Source organism: Haplochromis burtoni, unplaced genomic scaffold (genome assembly GCF_018398535.1).
Source record: "Haplochromis burtoni strain Fernald_Lab_line unplaced genomic scaffold, NCSU_Asbu1 Contig_432, whole genome shotgun sequence".
In the NCBI taxonomy this organism is placed as follows: domain Eukaryota; kingdom Metazoa; phylum Chordata; class Actinopteri; order Cichliformes; family Cichlidae; genus Haplochromis; species Haplochromis burtoni.
In genome coordinates, this window is record NW_024582793.1 from 228,806 (window position 1) to 248,582 (window position 19,777).

At 39.5% G+C, this 19,777-nt stretch overlaps 4 protein-coding genes across 5 annotated transcripts; 2 read left to right on the top strand and 2 right to left on the bottom strand.

The window, feature by feature from the left end:
• Positions 1-4,481, bottom strand: LOC102290480. Its single transcript, XM_005945089.2, has 5 exons — positions 3,961-4,481; positions 3,286-3,389; positions 2,942-3,094; positions 1,161-1,253; positions 1-1,028 (listed from the first exon to the last, which is right to left on the bottom strand). Exons 2-5 carry the CDS (start codon positions 3,340-3,342, stop codon positions 714-716), a joined length of 618 nt encoding a protein of 205 aa, XP_005945151.1. The 5' UTR covers positions 3,343-3,389; positions 3,961-4,481; the 3' UTR covers positions 1-713.
• Positions 4,482-5,171: 690 nt separating this feature from the next.
• Positions 5,172-9,534, top strand: gpr45 (G protein-coupled receptor 45). 2 transcript variants are annotated; one of them, XM_042213297.1, is made up of 3 exons: positions 5,172-5,612; positions 6,479-6,640; positions 7,105-9,534. In XM_042213297.1, exon 3 carries the CDS (start codon positions 7,203-7,205, stop codon positions 8,361-8,363), a length of 1,161 nt encoding a protein of 386 aa, XP_042069231.1. In that variant the 5' UTR covers positions 5,172-5,612; positions 6,479-6,640; positions 7,105-7,202; the 3' UTR covers positions 8,364-9,534. The 2 variants fall into 2 exon arrangements, with proteins under 2 accessions (XP_042069231.1, XP_005945152.1); XM_005945090.3 differs by lacking the exon at positions 6,479-6,640 and having other exon boundaries at positions 5,173-5,612.
• Positions 9,535-9,755: 221 nt separating this feature from the next.
• On the top strand, positions 9,756-12,002 carry cunh2orf49 (chromosome unknown C2orf49 homolog). The gene is made up of 4 exons (XM_005945094.3): positions 9,756-9,905; positions 10,080-10,243; positions 10,806-11,055; positions 11,248-12,002. The coding sequence occupies exons 1-4, from the start codon at positions 9,795-9,797 to the stop codon at positions 11,302-11,304; spliced, it is 582 nt and encodes a 193-aa protein (XP_005945156.2). The 5' UTR covers positions 9,756-9,794; the 3' UTR covers positions 11,305-12,002.
• Positions 12,003-12,729: 727 nt separating this feature from the next.
• Positions 12,730-19,228, bottom strand: LOC102292239 (four and a half LIM domains protein 2). Its single transcript, XM_005945095.3, has 6 exons — positions 19,110-19,228; positions 16,811-16,986; positions 16,557-16,731; positions 15,606-15,775; positions 15,269-15,455; positions 12,730-15,178 (listed from the first exon to the last, which is right to left on the bottom strand). The coding sequence occupies exons 2-6, from the start codon at positions 16,964-16,966 to the stop codon at positions 15,027-15,029; spliced, it is 840 nt and encodes a 279-aa protein (XP_005945157.1). The 5' UTR covers positions 16,967-16,986; positions 19,110-19,228; the 3' UTR covers positions 12,730-15,026.
• Positions 19,229-19,777: the final 549 nt, after the last annotated feature.

Genomic DNA, 19,777 nt, shown 5'->3' on the forward strand with positions numbered 1-19,777 from the left:
TTCAGTTCAAGGAATTAAATTTTAGTGTGGCTGCAACTTACTCCTTAAGTTAAAAATTGTGCTGTATATTGTAGTTTATATGTTATGCTACTTTCACAGTGAATCGCATTTTATAGTAATACACTCTGAATGAGGATTTAAGTAATTACTCTTAGATCTACAGTAGAAAACAACAGAAATCCGGATGGTGTAATAGTATAATCTCAGTAACATCACCAATTGTTACATTTGCTGTATTTTACAGCTGTTTCCATGAGTACGGTGAGTTACCGTAAAAATAATGTAATCTCATGGAATTTTCCCACAATTACATGCAAATTACAATATTAACCTGCTAACATCCTTTAGTTTTTTACTGTTGATTTTGCAGTACTAAGCTATGGAAATTACTGCAAAGGCTAACAGTGTGGGCTACAATGAAAAGCCCGCAATACAGCCCTGCAAACAGCAGGTAGAAATTACTTTAGTGTCATTTTTGTCCATATTTAGAAAAATAACCATTGCTTCAAAACTTAAACTGAAGTCCAAAGTTAGGAGCAGCCTTTTTCAGTGTAGTTGGATGTTGGTAAAGGTTCAAGAGCAAAGAATGCAGAAAAGTGAAAGGCCTTGCAGAAGTTCTTGTGGCAATTCAAACTGAACAGTTTATGAAGTGCAAGGAGAAGGGTTCGAGAACCTTAAAGTTCAGTGTCCTCTATAGTTCAGTGCAGGCTGTTTCACTCAAGCAGTTTGTTTTTCAGAACCTGCACCTTCATGGATAGGTTGTTCCCATCCAACTCCATCAGCACCTTCTGAAGAAATTCAAATGTGTATTTCAGGTGCTTTGGGTACCTCAGATTTAGACTGTAGATTAGTCCAAGCAGGAGGCCACAACCCTTTGCCACATCACTAAGAGCTTGCAGCACAGTGCATCCTTCTATGATGACACCAATGTCCTCAGGTGTATCTACAGAGTTTGCTCCTTCATGTTTGACAACATAGACTCCCAAAGTCAGCTGCTCCGTTTCTCTGCTTGCTCCAAGATCCACATCCTTAAAATAAAAAGAAAAGAAAAAGATAAGTTAATTACATACATATACATATGGACAAGTAAGTCCACCTTCCATTTCCAACCCCAAATTAAAAAAAGGACAATAACTGATCGTTTTCCTTTTTTAACTTACCAAGAATTCCTTGAACAGGTCGTCTGGCTTTTCATTTAAGTAGACACAGATAGTTTTTAGAACGCATTCCCGTCGAACATCAACGCTGGGATTCTGGTGGAAATAAGAACTCAATATGAGAGAAGTTTCCTATTTTGGTTCCTTTCAACCTCTTTACAAAACAAAGTCAAAAATATTAACACATAATCCAGATAGGTGATTAAGCAATGTTTCATAACATGCAGTGAGGTTCATGATTGGTAAGGAACTGACTCCTCTGAGTCAGATAAACAAATATATGAACCCAAAAATCAAAGCTTTTCAATTTTGACATTACGTGAAAGCTTTCATTTTTGCTTTAATCAATTCTAGATTGTTCAACAATATATTTAATAATTGTGCCCCTAAAAATATTAAAATTAAATAGAAGATTAGAACTGGGCAATATGGACTTAAAATCCTATCATGACATTTTGTGGTATTTTTTGCGATAACAATAAGTCTGTGAAGGTTCTCAGTCATCCAGGTCATTGTAGTCTAAGGCGCTTGGAAAGAAAAGTGAAGCTTCTTCAGTGAAGAAGCTTCTCGGATGAGAGATGAAACGTCTTCAAAGCAACTTGAAGAAGTCCAGACGCTTTTCTTTCCAAGCTCCTTAGATAACAATAAGAGTTACGATAAAAAAATCACAATAGTATTTTTGCCTATAAATCTATCAATGCAGCCTCACAAATACTGCAAATTAAATTTCGCAAATGTGCTATTTAGACAAACCAGCAGTTATTTATTTTGTTGAACTGATGATAAGTTTGACATTAATGGAATAATTAATAGTCTCAACTAAATTATCTTTTTTTTTTAAGAGGTTTGAAAGCAGTCTATCATTTTAATTACATAGGACATGTGTTATCACAATATTGATAAGCAGTGCAATAAGTGCCCAGCCCTACAGAAGATGCATTAAAATTATTTAGGTTTTTGTGTGTCTCATTTTTTGTGTTTAGTAAATAAATTGGTCAAATGACCTGGAAACAATTATAGAAAAATCATTCATTTTACATCAATTTATTAATTTATAAATAGGAGATGCATTGAAATAAAATTGGTGCGTCTCATTGCTTAGGACTGATTTGATGTCGATTTGTCCTTTGTGAAATTTACTGATGTTCCCCAAGTGCGCTGCTTTATCCACTGTGTCAATGGCGCTCTCAGTGTAATGTGATTACACTGTGAATCCATATACGTGTACCTTTTATACATGTTGCCTTTAGGGTTCAGCACTGCCCTCCATCAGCCTCACTCCATGCATTTTTGCAGCACATTTATGACCAATAACATTAAACATGTAACACACATTCGTCAAATAAATTAGGTCTGCATCAAGTCATCATCTGTATTACATGTATAATCAAACATGTACGTTGGCGATTTAGAGAAACAGCAGTGGGATTGCGCATGTGTGTGTCCGTGATGAGACACAGCATCATCATTGCCTCCTCTCAGCGTTTTACCTTGTATTTGAACAGAAAATCCGTAATGACAGCAATTTTGACCATAAAAATATTGAAATCACACAGAAAGCAAATTTAAAATCTAGTGTACAAATTGAATTTCTCTTTTGTTAGTATTTTACTTCTCATTAAGGTGCCTCACTTGACTGCATGTCACTGATTCACATGTATCTACAAAATATCCAAATATACACATATTCAGTTGAAAAAAAAATCTGATTAATGACAGACACAGAAGTTGAAGAAGCATTCAAATAATTTCAGAGCTCAATCAAGGTCAACTAAAATACATACCCCATCCATGGCTGCCATGATTAAGTTCATATTGCGTTTAGCTGTTCCCCCTTCTCTTTGAACACTAAGAAGGTGGTCAGCGTAGTGGTCCAGCTTGGCCATGAAAGTTGACAACAAAGGGACGATGGTGATGCGGGCGAACTCTGCAATAACCTGAAACATATTAAAAATTACAACTAGAGAGTATTCTCTATTAATTTAATTAGAGGCCACATGCAAGAATGCTACAACTTTCAGTCAAACATTTTGTATCTTTTAAAATTAACAATTTATAGTACTTTGTTCTTCTTCAAATACAAGTTCTTATGAAAATGACTTGCAATAACAAAGTTAGTAAGAGTTACCTCAGTCTCTGAAAACAGGGCAGGCCATCTGTTTTTGACCTCTGCAATGAATGGCATGTCTTTGATGATTTCCTGTCTTCGGTAGCGATGATAGCCAATGGAAACTGATACAAGGAGTTAAATGCATTATATATAACAGTATTACACATTATTCTGCACTCCAATGACAACAGATGAACGCATGTCTTATACTTTACAAATCAAACTGTTAATCGCTTAAATCCCTGCGTTTGACACTAAACCAGAAATCAACATGGAGTCGAATTCTTTCAAACAATGTAGCAACTTAATTGATGCACATTTCTAAAATACACTACACATTCATTTCATTCTTCAAACTACAGGATCGCTGGCGCTCCCAGTGGTCATTACTGATGTCAGGGAGCAGGTGCGGTAGATGTTGGGAGTAATTTTAAAACTGTCGGTCTTAGTAGGCAAGTCTCATCTTAACAAGAATCGCAAAAGATTTTGGAAAATTACACCGAAGCAGGTTCAACAATATTTGTTAAATGTTTTCATACTTCTAACGTGAGAGAGGTATACAAGCTAGAGTGTTAAAAAATTTGCCAGGCATCATTTGTTTAAAAAAAAAGCAAAAGTATTCCCGAAAGTGCCAGATGTTTATCAGTTAGTATACATTAATCAAATTTATCATCCTTAAATTGTTGTACTTACCAAATAATCCTCAGATGGCGATGGATTCTATCCAGGATACTAAGCATATACAAGTCTCAGTTGAAAATGGCGATGATCAAACTTCCACACTGCACATGTGCAAACTCAGAAATATGGAGAGCCTATTAGGACAATCCTCTTTAAATTAAAGTGTTATTCATTGTAAATGAACTTTTTATGTTGGATTTAATTTACTGCATTTTGTTGTATTGAAATATTATGTTGTTAATTAAATTCAAAACAACATACTTGTGTTTAAAGTTAAAAATAAATTGGTGGCATCTCTCGATGCTCTCTTCTCTCTCACCTCATCCTTCCTCTGCCTGAATCTGGTTCTTCCGACTGGAGGTTTCTTCCTGGTAAAAGGGAGTTTTTCCATCCCACTGTTGCCAACTACTTGCTCATAGGAATCATCTTATTTTTGTGGTTTTCTTTCAAACATTAAAGACCGTTTGTCCTAAAAATACAAAGCATCTTGAGGTGACTGTTGTCGTGAATTAATGCTAAATAAATAAAACTGGAATGAACTGAACTGAACAGGTTAAGAACGGAGGTGAATAGGCTGCATGGGGGATCACAAAGCCTGGAAAAAAACAGGGTTAAACTAAATAATTTTTTTATTCCACGAATTTCCAGATATTTAAATTAATTTACTTTACTTTCATTTATTGTATAGTTTTATACATTTTGTAAGGGATTAATAACTTATCATTTTGCTGACTGCATGGGTTTAGGAACAGAAAATAAAATGCCCTTTAAAACTAAAATGCTGCAAATAGCCTATGCTCGTGGCTGGTAACATTTATCATGCCTAAAACTAATATATATAATATATTGGTACATGCAATCAAATATACTGGGCCACCCACACATTACACCTACAGGCCATGCATGAAGCTCCCATCACTCAGTTTCTGTGCTGATGTTAATGCAGTGGAGGTTTAGAATTTCTTCAGTAACCCTGGCTATTTTTACACGCTCTGCCCTCAGCACCAACTCTATGGTCTGCCACTTTGTGACTGAGAAGCTTCCACTTTGCAGTAATATCACTCACAGTTGATTGTGGAATATCTAAGAGGGTTGGAAATTTTGTAAAGGCACTTTCCTGTTATAGTAGTGAGCTTTTCAAAACGACCCATTCTTTCACAAATATTTATAAAGGCAAACTGCATGGCTCAGGGCCTGACTGTGGCACTGGGACTGATAACACCGAAATCCAAAGATGAACAGGTGTAGATCGATACTTTTGAACATTAATGTATGTCATACTAATGTAAATCTTGGAAGCCAATAAATAACTATTACCGTCGTGAGTTTTTAAAAAAAAAATTCGTTCATTTCTTTCGGAGATTCGGCACATCAGCAACTGCTCGATTCACACTAAACCTACAGTTGACCGTGCTAATCGTAACAATAATAAGGATTAGGATGATAAGGATGGTCAATTTTGACACATTGCTCCTTTAAATGTGAGACCACCTGCTCCTCTGGCGTCAGCATCATCCGCAGGCGGCACGGTGGGGATCGATACGGCAGTGAAATGTTCAAAGTGGGATATTTTTGGAAGACCTCAGCAGGCACCGGAGGAGAGAGACCGTCACCGAGCTGACTGGCTCGACGAGAGACGAGTACACAACCCGGTAATAGTCAAGGTAAGTCCCGTCAGCACCTGCAGATGTTCATTTATGGTTCATTGTGTAAGGCAGTGCGCAGAGAAAAACAGGGCGTTGTGTCTTGGCGTTTAATATATGCAACATTTAGCCTGTTGCAACGGGCCAGTGTGTGAAAGCTGTTACATGTTAAGGCAAGAACAGGCTGTACAGGGTCGGTGCAGGAGCCATGACAAGAAAAAAAGAAAGAAATGAAGAAAGGGAGAATCAGCACATGGAGATGATGGCATGGTGTAAACCAGTAAATATCAGCTATGATCAGAGCAGCTGTAAATCACATGTACATAATAAGAGTTTTTAGAGTATTAGATGCCTTAAGATTAGGCCACCCTGCAGATCTGCAGCTAGCAGCCAGCTCAGCAGCATAATTAAGATCACTGGTATTCAGTACAAGTGAAGGATTGAAATTGTTATTGTCTTAGTAAACAGGCTGATTTGTTTGTTCACTGCTGACACCAAACAGCTGTGATCTGGTTTTAAGACAGAGGCGAGCGGTCAGGGAGTCTTCTTCTCTGACTGTGAGGTTGCGTCTTGGGAAAAAAAAAAGTCTTTCGGCGAATCATGTGATCCAGAAAATATTTTGTCATAGACTCTTGTACAAGAGATGAGAATAAGGGCTGCTTGTTGCCATGGAGCCGCTGACCTTGTTGCCGTGGCAACAGCCGGCAACACTATGCCATGACTTGTGTGTTTGTGCGTGTGCCAGAATGTAGCTACAGTCACTAAAAAGGCATATTTTCACTTTTCCTGTCTGGATGGGGCCATTGATCTGAAATCACGTGGCTCCTCTTTTATTTTAGGTTATTTTATCAATTATGCAGCATATTTACAATTTTGATGTGTTACAGGAGGGACCCTTAGGCCCAGGTGCTAGAAACCTGTCCAGACTGGAGGGCTGCATGGGGGACGTGAATGCCATAGTGACCTCAAAACAGCCTTAACTCTAAATCTCTACACTCTGGTCCCTCAATCGGCAGCAGGAAGTAAAAACTGCGGCCCTCTTGAAGAAGGTTCTGTTTCATCACAAATGTGTCACCATCTGTAGCATTAACCAAGAGCGAGATTCTGCTAAGCTGACAATTGACTACACCCTGGGTGATGTGTAAATGTGTGTATTTCTATTCAAGTGTGAAGCAGCTTGGCTGTTAATCATCAACCTCAGTGAGGACGGTGAACGACACATCTCTGTCCCGTGTGGCTGTAACTCTTAGTGTGGTGTGTTTCTGGGTTGATCACATTTAGTGGACGTCATTCCTCCTCTCACTATTTCATGTCTACAGTTCTCACTGACTAATAGATCAGTTATTAGACTCCCTTTTTTTCTATTGTTTTTGGGCACATTTATCACAGCTTCTAAAGAGACCATCCATTAAAATCTCTGATTGATCCTACTAATGTGTTTGACTGTTTTTCTTTTTTATTCACAAATGCCTTATGTGAATGTTTTTTTTTTTTTGTCTTTTTTTAATCACAGGTAGTCCCATGGAATCTCAACTGCTGGAGGACAGCTTTACTTCTGAACCACAGGCATAGCCAGAAATGTTCACCTTTTATCCCTGAATAATCGCTGCTATGGCTTTTTGTAATGAAAGCTTCATGGAGGAGTGTAACTGCATGGACCCGAACAGCGTAGAGGAAACGTCAGAAAGCCTCCCATCAGAAGCTACGACTCCTCTCATATCAGTCACTCTGCGTGTGACCCTGGCAGCCATAATGATCTTTATGATTACTATCGGTTTCCTCGGCAATGCGATCGTGTGTCTGATTGTTTACCAGAAACCTGCCATGCGTTCTGCTATCAATCTCCTGCTTGCCACTCTGGCCTTTTCAGACATCATGCTCTCTCTGCTCTGCATGCCCTTCACTGCAGTCACCGTGGCCACTGCAGACTGGAGCTTTGGGAGCGGTTTCTGCCGCGCCTCCATCATGCTGTACTGGCTGTTCGTCCTGGAGGGGGTGTCCATCCTCCTCATTATCAGCGTGGACCGTTTCCTGATCATTGTGCAGCGGCAGGACAAACTGACCCCGCACAGAGCTAAACTGTTGATCGCAGGTTCTTGGGTGCTGAGCCTGTGTGTGTCATTGCCGTCAGTGGTTGGGTGGAGGGCGGGCGCGGCAGGTATCGGGGGCGCCTGGGCACCGCAGTGCGTGCTGGGATACAGCGAGTCCCTGGCAGACCGTGGATACACAGTCCTGTTGGCTGTAGCGGTTTTCTTTGTGCCATTTACTGTCATGCTGTACTCTTACATGTGCATCCTCAACACGGTGCGCCGCAACACCCTGCGCATCCACAACCACACCACCGAGCATTCCTGTCTGCCAGCCCTAAACCAAGTCAGCAAAATGAGACTTACCGGACTGCAGCGGCCGCCTCAGGTCAAGGTGGACATGAGCTTCAAAACCCGAGCCTTCACCACCATCCTCATCCTCTTTGTTGGTTTCTCAGTGTGCTGGCTCCCTCACACCATCGTCAGCCTGCTGGCCGTGTTCAGCCGGCAGTTCTACTACAGCTCAGTCTTCTACCCCATCAGCATAGGCGCTCTGTGGCTCAGCTACCTGAAGACGGTCTTCAACCCCGTCATCTACTGCTGGAGGATCAGGAAGTTCAGGGAGGCCTGTCAGGAGTTCATTCCGAAAAGCTGCAGACTGTGTCCCAGAGTGCCGGGCAGGAGCCACAGAAGAGTGAGGCCCAGCAATATCTATGTTTGCAGTGAGACGCAGTCAGCTGTGTGACACAGGGAGGAAACCCAATGCAGTCTAATGTTTTTAACTTTTTGATAAGCTATGGGATGTTACTGAAGTTCCCTTTAAAGTAATAAAGTTCTTGTGAACAAATAAATGTTACCACAAGAACAAATTGGTTTTAACTTTATTGAAACTGGAGCATTTACAGTCCCATGACTCCCTCCTTTTGGGGAAGGTCATGTGAAAATCACAATTGCTGACAACTGAACTGATCTGGTGGGGACAATCATTTGTCTGCTGTTTTAATAAATAAAGTCAAAGTGTTCATTCAGCTTCATGGCCACGCAAGCTTCTGAAACATACTGACATTTAAAAAAACATTTTTATATCTTCCATTTCTGCTTTATTTTTCTGTTTCCTGTGCTGTCCCTGAGCTGTCATTTTGTTGTTTCATTAGTCTGAAGCTGTACCGTTGATAATAATTATGTTGTCAGTTATGTGCTAAGATTCAGAAAAACAAAAACAAATTACAGTATTGATGTTTGGTGATGTTCTCAGATGAAAGTCAGACCACTGTTAAAAAGTGTTTGATGAAATTTGTGTAGAAACACAGCCCTCTGTCAGCTGGTTCATGACTCTTAATGTTTCTGTTATAGAGGAATGAGTGTTAACTGCATTATCATGTCACATAAGATATGTAAATAAATATAGTTTTGGATTAAAGTTTCTTTGACTCTCTTCCTCTCTAACGATAAAACATGTAGAACGAGTAAGCTCATTGCATTAAAAGAGCAAGCCCTGCACAAGGGCATTATTTGTAAAGGGCCACAACAGTGGTATAGTTTTTTTTTTATGTCATCCCTGTGTACCACCCCGGTGGATTACGCAAGTCAAGTGCAGACTTTCAGCTTGACTGCTGATGGAGGTAGCAGGATTAATTGTGAAGTAAACAGAACTATACACTCTGCTGCAAAACTTAACATACAGATCAAATGCATAATGAACTAAAGCATACTGCAATTCAAATGTTTCCCATGGCAAAGAAATAGGATATTCTTCAAGTCAGTCAACTGATCTCAACCTACCAGAGCATGCTTTAGGATTATGAAATGCAAAAAAAAGTATTTTCATCCAAGAATTAAAAATAAGATCCAAATGAGCCAAAAACAAAAACAGAACCAAACAAACCCAAAAAATAATGATGCTCATCAAGGTTATTATTGTTAACTAACACTAGACTAAAACTAGATATGAAAAAAAAATAGTTAACTAAAATAAAAATAAGAAATAGACTTTTGAAAATAATAAAACTAACTGAAATGAAATAAAATTATAGAGGAAAATAACCATTATTAAAAAATACATACCAAATATGTAAACGGTTTTAAGTGTCTAAAGCCAGTAGGAGGCAGTGATATTCCTGTAATCTCAAGGATGCAAACTGTCGTATACCTCCAACAGCGAAGAAGAAAGGCAAACATGGCGACTTCCACGGGGCAAAATGGAAAGGCTGCTGGTACTTCGGATGCGGATCTCTTGCTTCACCCTGAGTTGTTGTCTCAGGACTTTATGAGGCTAGTTTTAAATGAGGTAAGTCGGTGTTTTAAAAGGAACTCTAGAAATGTGATTTGATGCGAGAATAAATGAAGAATGCGGAAATGTTAGCATGTAAGCTAACAAGCAGGACACCTCTCTGGTTACTGTACACTCAACTCAAGGCGCTGCTTGTGATTTTTAAAGTGGAGATATTTTTCTCTGAATCAGAAAAACGTGAGTACCAGAGACTGTGGGAGCAGGGACCAGCTCACAGAGCTCTACCTGCGGCATATCATCCCTCTGCCGCAGAGGACTTTACCCAACACCCGCTGGGGACGGAGGATGGAGAAGAGCCGAGGGAAGCAAACGCCGGTAGCTCACCGGTCAGACAAGTATGGGTCCACAGCTTCAGACATTTAGTACTTTCATGTGCAATTTTAGGCTGTCTGCATATAGATAATTTGACTATGATGTTAGAATTTGGACCAAATAATTTGCCCAGTTCTATGAAAGGCGAAACGAATGTGTTATTACTGTAATTTCACTGATCAGTCAACAGACGTAACAACTCTGTGAAAGGCCCCAGGACAGATGCACTATATTGCTAAAAGTACTTGCTCATCTGGCTTCACACATATATGAACTTAAGTGACATCCTATTCTTATATCATTGGTTTTGATATGATGTTGGTGCACTTTTTTCAGCTTTAACAGTTTCTGTCCTGGTTGGAAGTCTTTCAGCAAGGTATAGGAATAAAAATGCATGTAAAACAACATATTTAAAAGTTTGTAAAACAGAAGCAATAACTTTCATCCATGGACTATATATCAGTATCTGGAAAAAACATACAGACACAGTCCAGGTGTAAATGTGGCAAAACAAAAGAAAACTGTAGCCTGTAATGTTAAAATAAGATTAATGCATTTCAGAAACTGATTCATATGGTTTTTCAGCTCCAGCAGTGACCACAGTAGAAAGAGGCCTCTGATTGTGTACGATGGGAGCTCCTCTCACTCTGGCCCACTGAAAGTGAAGAAACCAGAGGGAAGTATAGTGTCAATAGGAAGCAACGACAGGTTAAAACCTCCACCAGCAGCAAATCTTTTCAACCCCATCCGCAAACTCTCAGTCAACACATCTTCCTCTCCATCCAGTCAGCGCAGCAGTGACACAAAAAACCTCAAACTAGAAGAAAATATGTCGGTAGGAACTTCTCTCCTCAGTTATTCATGCACAAAGAAAGTAATCCACAAGTGTTCATATTGTTTGTGTGTTTGGAGATATTCTAAAGAATCTGTAAGGACATTTATAATAAAAAAAAATCATTTTATTCTTAAAAAAAGAAAAATATGCAGTTCATAATGCCTGTTTATGTTTTATCCTCCATCGTTTTAGGGGGCACTGAAGTCTCCGGAAGTGAAGAACAAGATCCAGCGTGTGACTTGGCCCTGATCTTTGGCCTCTTTTTCATACAGACCTGGTGGGACCTCAAAGTCCGGCAGGCAGACCACTCCTTTCCCTGTCCGTAACCTGTGGTTGTCCACTACCTTAGGTGTCCCATCACAATTTTCCCAACTCATTTATCCACAGAAAGAGGTGGAAACCCTTCAAGCTGTGGGTCAAAGCTGCTTAACTGTTGCCATTCAGTTATAAGAGCTTACAAACCGGGATGAAGTCACGAGCTTCCTTGATGTTTTCCAAAACCTCAAGTGCCCTTACCAGCATTAATCAGCAACTTGCATTAAGTCCCATCCAAAATGAGTGAGGTGAATTATTGCTCTTTTCATTCTGTTGCTGGTTTAGGTTAAAAGGCCCCGGGGTGATGAATGATGGCTGTGTGTTCAACTGGATGCTAAAGGATCTTATAACGTGATAACAATGGAAGTAAGCAAGAGGGAATGCAGACATGTTATGAGACAGATCTGTTTCTTCGGTGTATTGTAAATGAATATAGACAGATCATGGTGAGCATCACATTTTAGAAGTTGTGTGATCAGTGACTTTTTATCATTTCTGTTATGAATTCAACTGAGATTTGCATTTGTTGAGCACTACATAAGCTTTCCAGGATTTTGAAATGTCACTCTGGTGTGAGATTTTACATATGCTGCACATAACGATGGGATAAATAAAAACAATATTGAACTTTATTGTTAGTAGACCAGTAATTACTTGTTCATAAAAAGAGCATCGCAGAGAGGCCGAGTCTTTTAAAAGGACCACTTTTGTAAATACTGTTCCAAACATTTTGGGATGTTGTGCAAAAATGTAAATGAAAACAGAATGCGATCTCATAAACCCATATTTTATTCACAACAACATATAGAAAACATATCACATGTTTGACCTGGCAGCGTGGCATTTTAAGAAGAAAATAAAGTCATTATGAATTGGATGGCCTTAACACATCTCAAAAAGTTGGGGCAGGGCCACATTTACCACTGTGTAGCATCACCTCTTCTTTTAACAGCAGTCCGTAAACATCTGGAAACTGAGGAGACCAGCTGCTGGACTTTTTGGGAGCGGACTTGTCCTGTTCGTGTCTGATCGAAGATTCTAGCTGTTCAACAGTCTTGGATCATCTTTGTTGTGTTTTTCGTTTTATGATGTGCCACATTTTCTGTTCTTGTTTTCATAACATCAAAAATGCAGACTTTTGAGCACATGGATGAAGCTGGATGGTCCCTCTCCTCTTTAATCCAGATGATATAGCATCCATGTTTTCCGCCCCCAGAAATTCAAATTTCAGCTCGTCTGACTGGAGAACAGTTTCCACTTTGTCTTGGCAGTTATAAATGAGCCTTGGCACAGAGATAACAGCTGTGTCTCTGGATCATTTTGACATATAGCTTCTTTTTTTTCTTTTTTTTTTTTTTGAATGATTAAGCTTTAACCTGCACTTGTGGATGCCACAGTGAACTATGTTCACAGACAGTGATTTCTGGAAGTCTTCCTGAGCTTGTGCAGTGATCTGTGACAGAATCCTGCCTGTTTTCAGTGCAGTGCTGCCTGAGGGTGCGAAGATCACAGGCATCCAATACTGAGTTTTCACCTTATTGGTGTGCACAGAGATTCTCTGAATATTCTGCTGATATTATGTACTGAGATAACGAGAAACTCTTCTCAATTTTACATTTAAGACCATTACTCTAAAATAGATTGATGCAACAATTGTGAACACAATTCTTTGCAGAGTGGTGAACCTGTGCACAGCTTTACTTCTGAGAAGTTCTGCCTCTCTAAGATGCTCCTTTTTTTAATATCAGCTCATGTCACGATCTGTTACCAATTAACCTAATTAGCTGCAAACTAGTTCCAGTTGTATTTTTTAGTATGAGCTATTTTTCCAGCCATTTGTTGCCCCATCACATGTCGCTGCCATTAAATTTGAATTAAGCAAGTATTTTTTATGAAATAATAGAATGTCTCAGTTTAAATATTTGATGTTTTCTATGTTTCATTGTGAATAAATTATGGTTTAATTAAATTTCATAAAATTTGCAAATCGTTTCAGTCTGTTTTTATATTTTTTGGAATTGGGGGTTTTGTTTTTTTTAATCTAAAGATAATCTTCTCTTTATGAACAAATTAACACAAATTATTTAAACCAAAAATACAAGTTAAACAACACTATGCAAAGTTAAAAAAACAAAAACAAGTAAGAAACAATGGATTAAAGTGAAATGAAATGCTCTCCTGTGACAAGAAAAATGTAAATTTGCAGTCATAAGGTATTTGAAAATCGTGTGGTAGGGGGACGGCCTGGCTTACTGACACCAAGAGCAAAGGCAGCAACTGTGCTGGCATAGGCTTACGTTAGTGAACATAGACTGAGCAACATCTGTAAAGGCATCAATAATGCTAAACAATACAGCATCACATACTTGAATCCAGAAGACTTTTCTGTGGAGGCCTCTTGTGTATTTTAGCCAACATTGCTAAGCCAACAGTGTAGCTTAGTAGGAAAAACGTCCAAAAATCTGACCAAAGAAGCCCTGAAATCTCAACCCAAGCAAGACTTTGAGAACTACAAGAATTTACCTCCTCATTTTCCAAACACTTACCTGTGATGAGCAACACAGCGTTAAACATACCACTTAAAAACACAACAACCTGTTTTTCAATCGTTGATATGTCTTGCAAATTGTATTAACATTTTACAGTTTTCCAACTTTTCAGAAACTGGGTTGCAATTGAATACCAGTTTTTAATAATTCAGACACATAAAACGAGCTTGGGCAAAACCAAGAATGCAGAACTTTTGAAGCCTATTTACTGGAGAAAAGGAGAATTGACTTTGCAGTTACGATGTGGAGTTCATTAAAACACACCGGAAAATGTGCTTTGAATCAGTGTTTGTACAAAAGTGTCATAAAAAATGAATTAAATAAAAAAAAAAAAATAAGGATGTTCATTGATTTAATTATGTAAGAAATGTTACGGGCTTTATGTGTCATGTTTGACATGGTGTTCAACTGGACATTAGAGTAACACTGAATGAAATGATAAAAATCTTCCACCGAGCAATCTGTAGTGCTTTTCTAGAACATTTTTAATCTTTTCTTTTTGTAAGTTACCAATAAAAACATTTTGACTTTGCCATTTTTAATCTCTTTTGATATTTTTGTTTTGTTTTTGTGTTTTGTTTAGAAATCCTGAAATCATCTTATTTCATGCAGAATTTATTTATTTATATTTTTCATCTTTCATGCAATGTATTCATATTTATTCCTTTATATGAATAAATATGCATTTTTAATATTTAAGTGGTTAAATGTCACAAAAACTCTAATTACATGCACAAAGCAGTAATTACTATTATTAAGCTGATAATGTGCAGTAAAATTGTAGATTTTCCTCAGAATCCTTACTTCAGTATCTACTTGGAAACATTTTCTCTTCATGAGCACAATACAGCAGATTCATGCCTACATTTATTGATTAGTAATTACTTTTTCTTTCCTCAAATAGTGAACATTTAACTTAAATGAACTCTCTTATCTCAAAGAACACTGTTAGTAGCTTGTATTTCATGTACATTCATAGTATTGCTTTGTAGTAACGATGTTATAGATGTCATGCACTGTGCTCAAATAGAATTTATCAACTCTGCATCGTTCCCTGATCATAACGCGGTCATCCCGTCAGATGTAACGGTCATCACTCGGGCTGAATTAGATGTCTTTGCCGCACTCTGGGCACAGGATATCGTCGCGTTCGGTGAGAAATCCACGGCCAACCAGGGACACGGAGCACTTCTTACAGTTAAAGCAGTCATTGTGCCACTGACGCTCCTCAAAGGAGATATACTTGCTGCCCCCAAGACCTGAGAATATCAAGTTGAAGTCAATACATCTGACAAACCTGTTATAAATGAGCCTTATTAGATTCAGTTGACCCAGTGATTAAAGATTACCGCTAATGGGGGTGGTGCACGAGGCACACTTCTTAGCATAAAGGTTGCAGAAGCAGTTGAGGCAGTAGGCAAAGTCGTCTCTGGAGGTAAACCTCTGTCCAGACAGCTGCTGCTTGCAGCTAGTGCAAAGGAAGCAGTCCTTGTGCCAGGGCTGGTCACGGTAGGTCACCCCGCCAGTGGTGATGGGCTATTTAGAGAGAACTGGGTTACTGCCACACTTTAGTGCTGTTACACATGCAACAATAACATGTAGTGTGAAAATGGAGACTGAAAATAGAGAGCTACTTTGAAAGTACATTTTACTCGATATCATTGTATGTAGCAGTGGATGTGCTACCTTCTTGCAGTGCACACAATGCATGGCAAACTGCTTCTCATAGCAGGGCACACAGAAGTTCTGGTTGTCCTTGGGGATGAAGCTCTTGGTGCCAATAGGCTGCTGGCATCGCTTGCAGGTGAAACAGGTCTCGTGCCAGCTGTTCCCCTTGTGCTCCATCTTCCTGGAGCCTTCAGAAAATAGTAAGTTTACAACTAATGATTAAATTCAATTTTGGGTCAACATAGTATACATGTTCTAGTACTCCAAAGGCCCAACAAGGTATGGTTTTATTCTATAGTATGTGCCGCATGTCGCTCCATACCAATCACTGCTCAGGTTGAAGTGTATAGGAATAGGTTACAAATACTTAGTAATTAGTTGTTACTTTATTTGTACCTATTAAAGTGAAAAGAAAACAGGTTTCTGTAAATGTACTGACAAAATTAATGTGTTTATACCCTATATTATTATAACTGTACTACAGCAATGTGGGCAAACAGGACTAATGGGCATGTATCGTGCCCAGCTAATCAAATGAAAAAAAAAGGAAACCTTCTTGTTCATCCACTGGGAAAATAGCACAAACAATATCAGTACTGTTTCAAACTTCTCAATCTAGTTCTATTACTTGGTTTAATTCAATTTTAGCTTTAGTTAAGTTACTCCACATTATCCTTATTTTTGCAGAGATCCTGAACTGAACAGGCAACCTTCAGACCTCTGAGGTGCTTTCCCACCCTCCGGGCTACAGCTCTGTTTTTCCAGCATAGAAAGTCAGCTATAACTCAACCTACAATAGTGGATTTTATTCTCATTACAACTTTCATATAATATAATCTGCACCAACCAGTCTATAGAGTGAGACAGAAGACTTTTTATTTATGCAATGATCCAATTTAAAATTGAGTGACAAATTAAGGTTTTAATTTTTCTAGCTACTCTGCTGATCTATTTCAGTTTTCTCCCTACCTGGCATGATGGTTTTCTTGCACTCATGGCACTTGGAGGAATACTCGTTGGAGTAGCACTCGGTGCAAAGGAGCTGCTCGTCCTTGGTAGAGAAGGGCTTGTCCACCAGGGAGCGCTTGCACTGGAAGCACTTAAAGCATTCCTCATGCCAGTGACGGTCCTTGTAGGAAAGATCCTGCAGAAAGAGCAGTACTCTTGTTCTTGTTCTCTACTTGTTCTTGTATGTATGCATTTCTTCATTTTATATCTCTTACCCTGGTGTTACAGCCAATAGGCTTCTTGCACTCCTCACAGGTGTTGGAGTACAGGCTTTCATAACATTTCACACAGTAGGGATTTTCCTCTCGCAGAACATACTTCTTCCCAAACAGGGACTCTTTGCAGTAGTGGCAGTCGTAGCGTTCTGTCATTTTGACCTAGCACTGCTCAGCTGAGAGAGAAAGAAGCAAAAGAGCCTAAGGGTAATATTATGTATACAGGATATGAACGCTTATATTAAGTACCATAGAAACTTTTGCCATTTTGCTTCCCTGCTCCAATTAATCCTTGGAGCGATGCTGGCAATCATCAGAGAACCATTTCTTAGAAATCAAACTCGTTTTCTAGGACGCATTAGTAGACCTGTCACGTTACAAGTTGGGGAGTTTTCCATGCATTTCCCTCTTTCATCTTCCTCTCCCATCTCTCAGGCGTCCTTCATTTTGTGACAGATGAGAAGGTGAGCGATGAGGCGGATATAAATAACTCCTATCAGTCCTGCTTAGAGACAGTCAACTTTTACCCCGTTGCATACCAACACACACTACGCCACTATACGCCGACCCATTTATCACCTCACCTCCAGCTGTCAGCGCCAGATCACAGTATCCCTTGTCACTGTGTGTGCGCGTCCGTGCATAAGTGGGTTTAAACGACACTCGTAATAATGACTGTTCACAATCTGCAGCTGTTTGTGGTCTGCCTGTTGAGCTCTTGGCTATCCCACCTGTGCCTATATCGCTACTCTTGGTTAAACGAGGATAACATAAGCGATTTATTTGAGTATTTCTTTGTGGGTAAAAGAGAAGATGCAGGGCAAAAAAAAAAAAGGGTTGATGAAGTTCCATTCTCCAAGACAGAATTAAATACTACCCAAGCTCTCACCAAATAAAGCAGATCAAGACAAAAAAAACCCTGCAAAAATCCCCTCCAGAAACCCCAAGCTTAAATTCATATTTCTGGTTTGAATTGAGCTGCTCTCTGCTGTCATCCCTTTAATCTTATTGTTCTTCCCTGTGATCTATATTTGATCACCGTAGATTCCCACCTAAGTGGTCCGTGAGTGATTTGCGATGCTCCCCACACTCAAAAGGTTAGTTTCTTTTATCTTGCTGAAGCTGAGACGTTTAATCTGCCCGTCCTTTCTGCTCTAAGCATTCTCAGCGCCCTCCCACATTCCCTCATTGTTTATCACTCCCACCATGACTCACCTAGCTTATATAAGGATTTATCTGACTCCTAAAAATAAAAAAAGGCTAATCTGAACTGCCGCAAATAAAAGCTCCAGCCATTCAGACATGCCATGCAGCTGTTTCCCAGCTTCTGGGGTCTCTTTGATGCTCCCCATCTGGGAGTCAACCTGAGCTACAGACAGTTTACAGAAAAGTGAACTATTAAAAGGTTCTTGTGTCTAAACATGGTGCCTTGTAGAGAACTGCTTATTTTACAGTATTTTAATAAGATCTCTGCATGTATGGCATTATCTGCATGCACTGGAACATTTATATTTAGGTCTAAGAACGTTTAGTTAGAGTGAAACTGCAAAAAGGAATTGTGCGATCGCATCATAACGCCAAAAAAGATGCAGAAAAGCTTAAAATCGCAGCCTTTTACTCATCTTTACAGATGCTAGCCCACTTTAGTGTTCTACTCTCCTGACCTAACAGTCCTGAAGGATATCCTTTTCGGTCACATAGCAACCTTCTAAGTGTTACACAGAATTAAACATTAATTGATCTTAACTTGATCTAATCTGATTTGCTGATCCCCCTTCAGGCAAACCCAATTAAAAAATCTGAACCCCGCATCAATCATTTGTATTTCTATGAGAGAGAGCACAGTTTTTGTACAGTTTAGAAAAAGTGTGATCTAAAAACACCAAAATACTGTAAAGCCATAAAAAGCAACAGAAGTTATTAGGAAGTGGCTGGTTTTATAGTAGTAAAGTTAGGTTTACGTTTTGAAGAGAAGGGAGCAGAAAAGGTTCAAGATAACTAGCCTACCCATCACTGGATGATTTAAGGAAGAGCTTTTTACTAAATAAGGAATCCAGTCTGCATGAAACAGGCCGAAAGGAAAGTGAGGTGATGGAAGAGGTAGTTAAATAGTGACAATGCTCTGCAGGTGGAAGAAGGGAGAACACGAGAAGGTGGGTGGGGAGGCAGATAGGAGGATGCCAGTGTGGTGGAGAATGGAAGACATGGTGAATGAAAACCAGTGAGGAGAATGGATAGGCGGAAGAATGGACAAGTGAATACATGGAGAGTGGAGCAGTTGAACAGAGTTGGTTCTTACCTTCCTGTCTGAGGAGTGTGTGCCTGTGTGGAGTCTGTGGCAGACTGAAGGAGCAGGCTCCGGGTGAGCTGTACTTACTCCTGATTGCTTTACTCCACCCATCAGGGGCTAATTGAAAATGGGGGAGGGATGATAGATGTGGGGGGAGGGGGGTTACAAGGGGGCAGGGATTCTTTTTTGAGATGATCTATAAATACAGCAGAGCTTCACAGAGATAAACCCGAGGCCCCATTTCACTCGCTCATTTTGTCCCCAGCTCAGCCATGTGGCCTTTTAAGGTCACTCAGAAGTTGTTCACTCGCTCACATCCTCTCCCTGTGATTCACGTGTTCACTCACTTGTGCTTCACTCTCTTCTTTCATTATTTTTGCTTCTCCCCAGAACAGTCGTATCATATCATTCCTCCCTTTTCCACTCCTTGGAGAGAGTTATTCATCTTTCCTTGCTATTGTTTGTTTTCTTTCTGTCGCAGTTATCCATCATTACCACAACATTGCACTCTAATGCATATGCATACTATTGAGTAATGACACAATATTCCTGCAGCCTTCTATATATGATAGAAAAGATGCCAAGAGTCAAATGTTCAAGATTTTTGTCCTGTGAGATTTGTTGCTACTCAAATGTCTCATCTGTTCCTGCCTCCCCATATTTCCCCTCACAGGGGG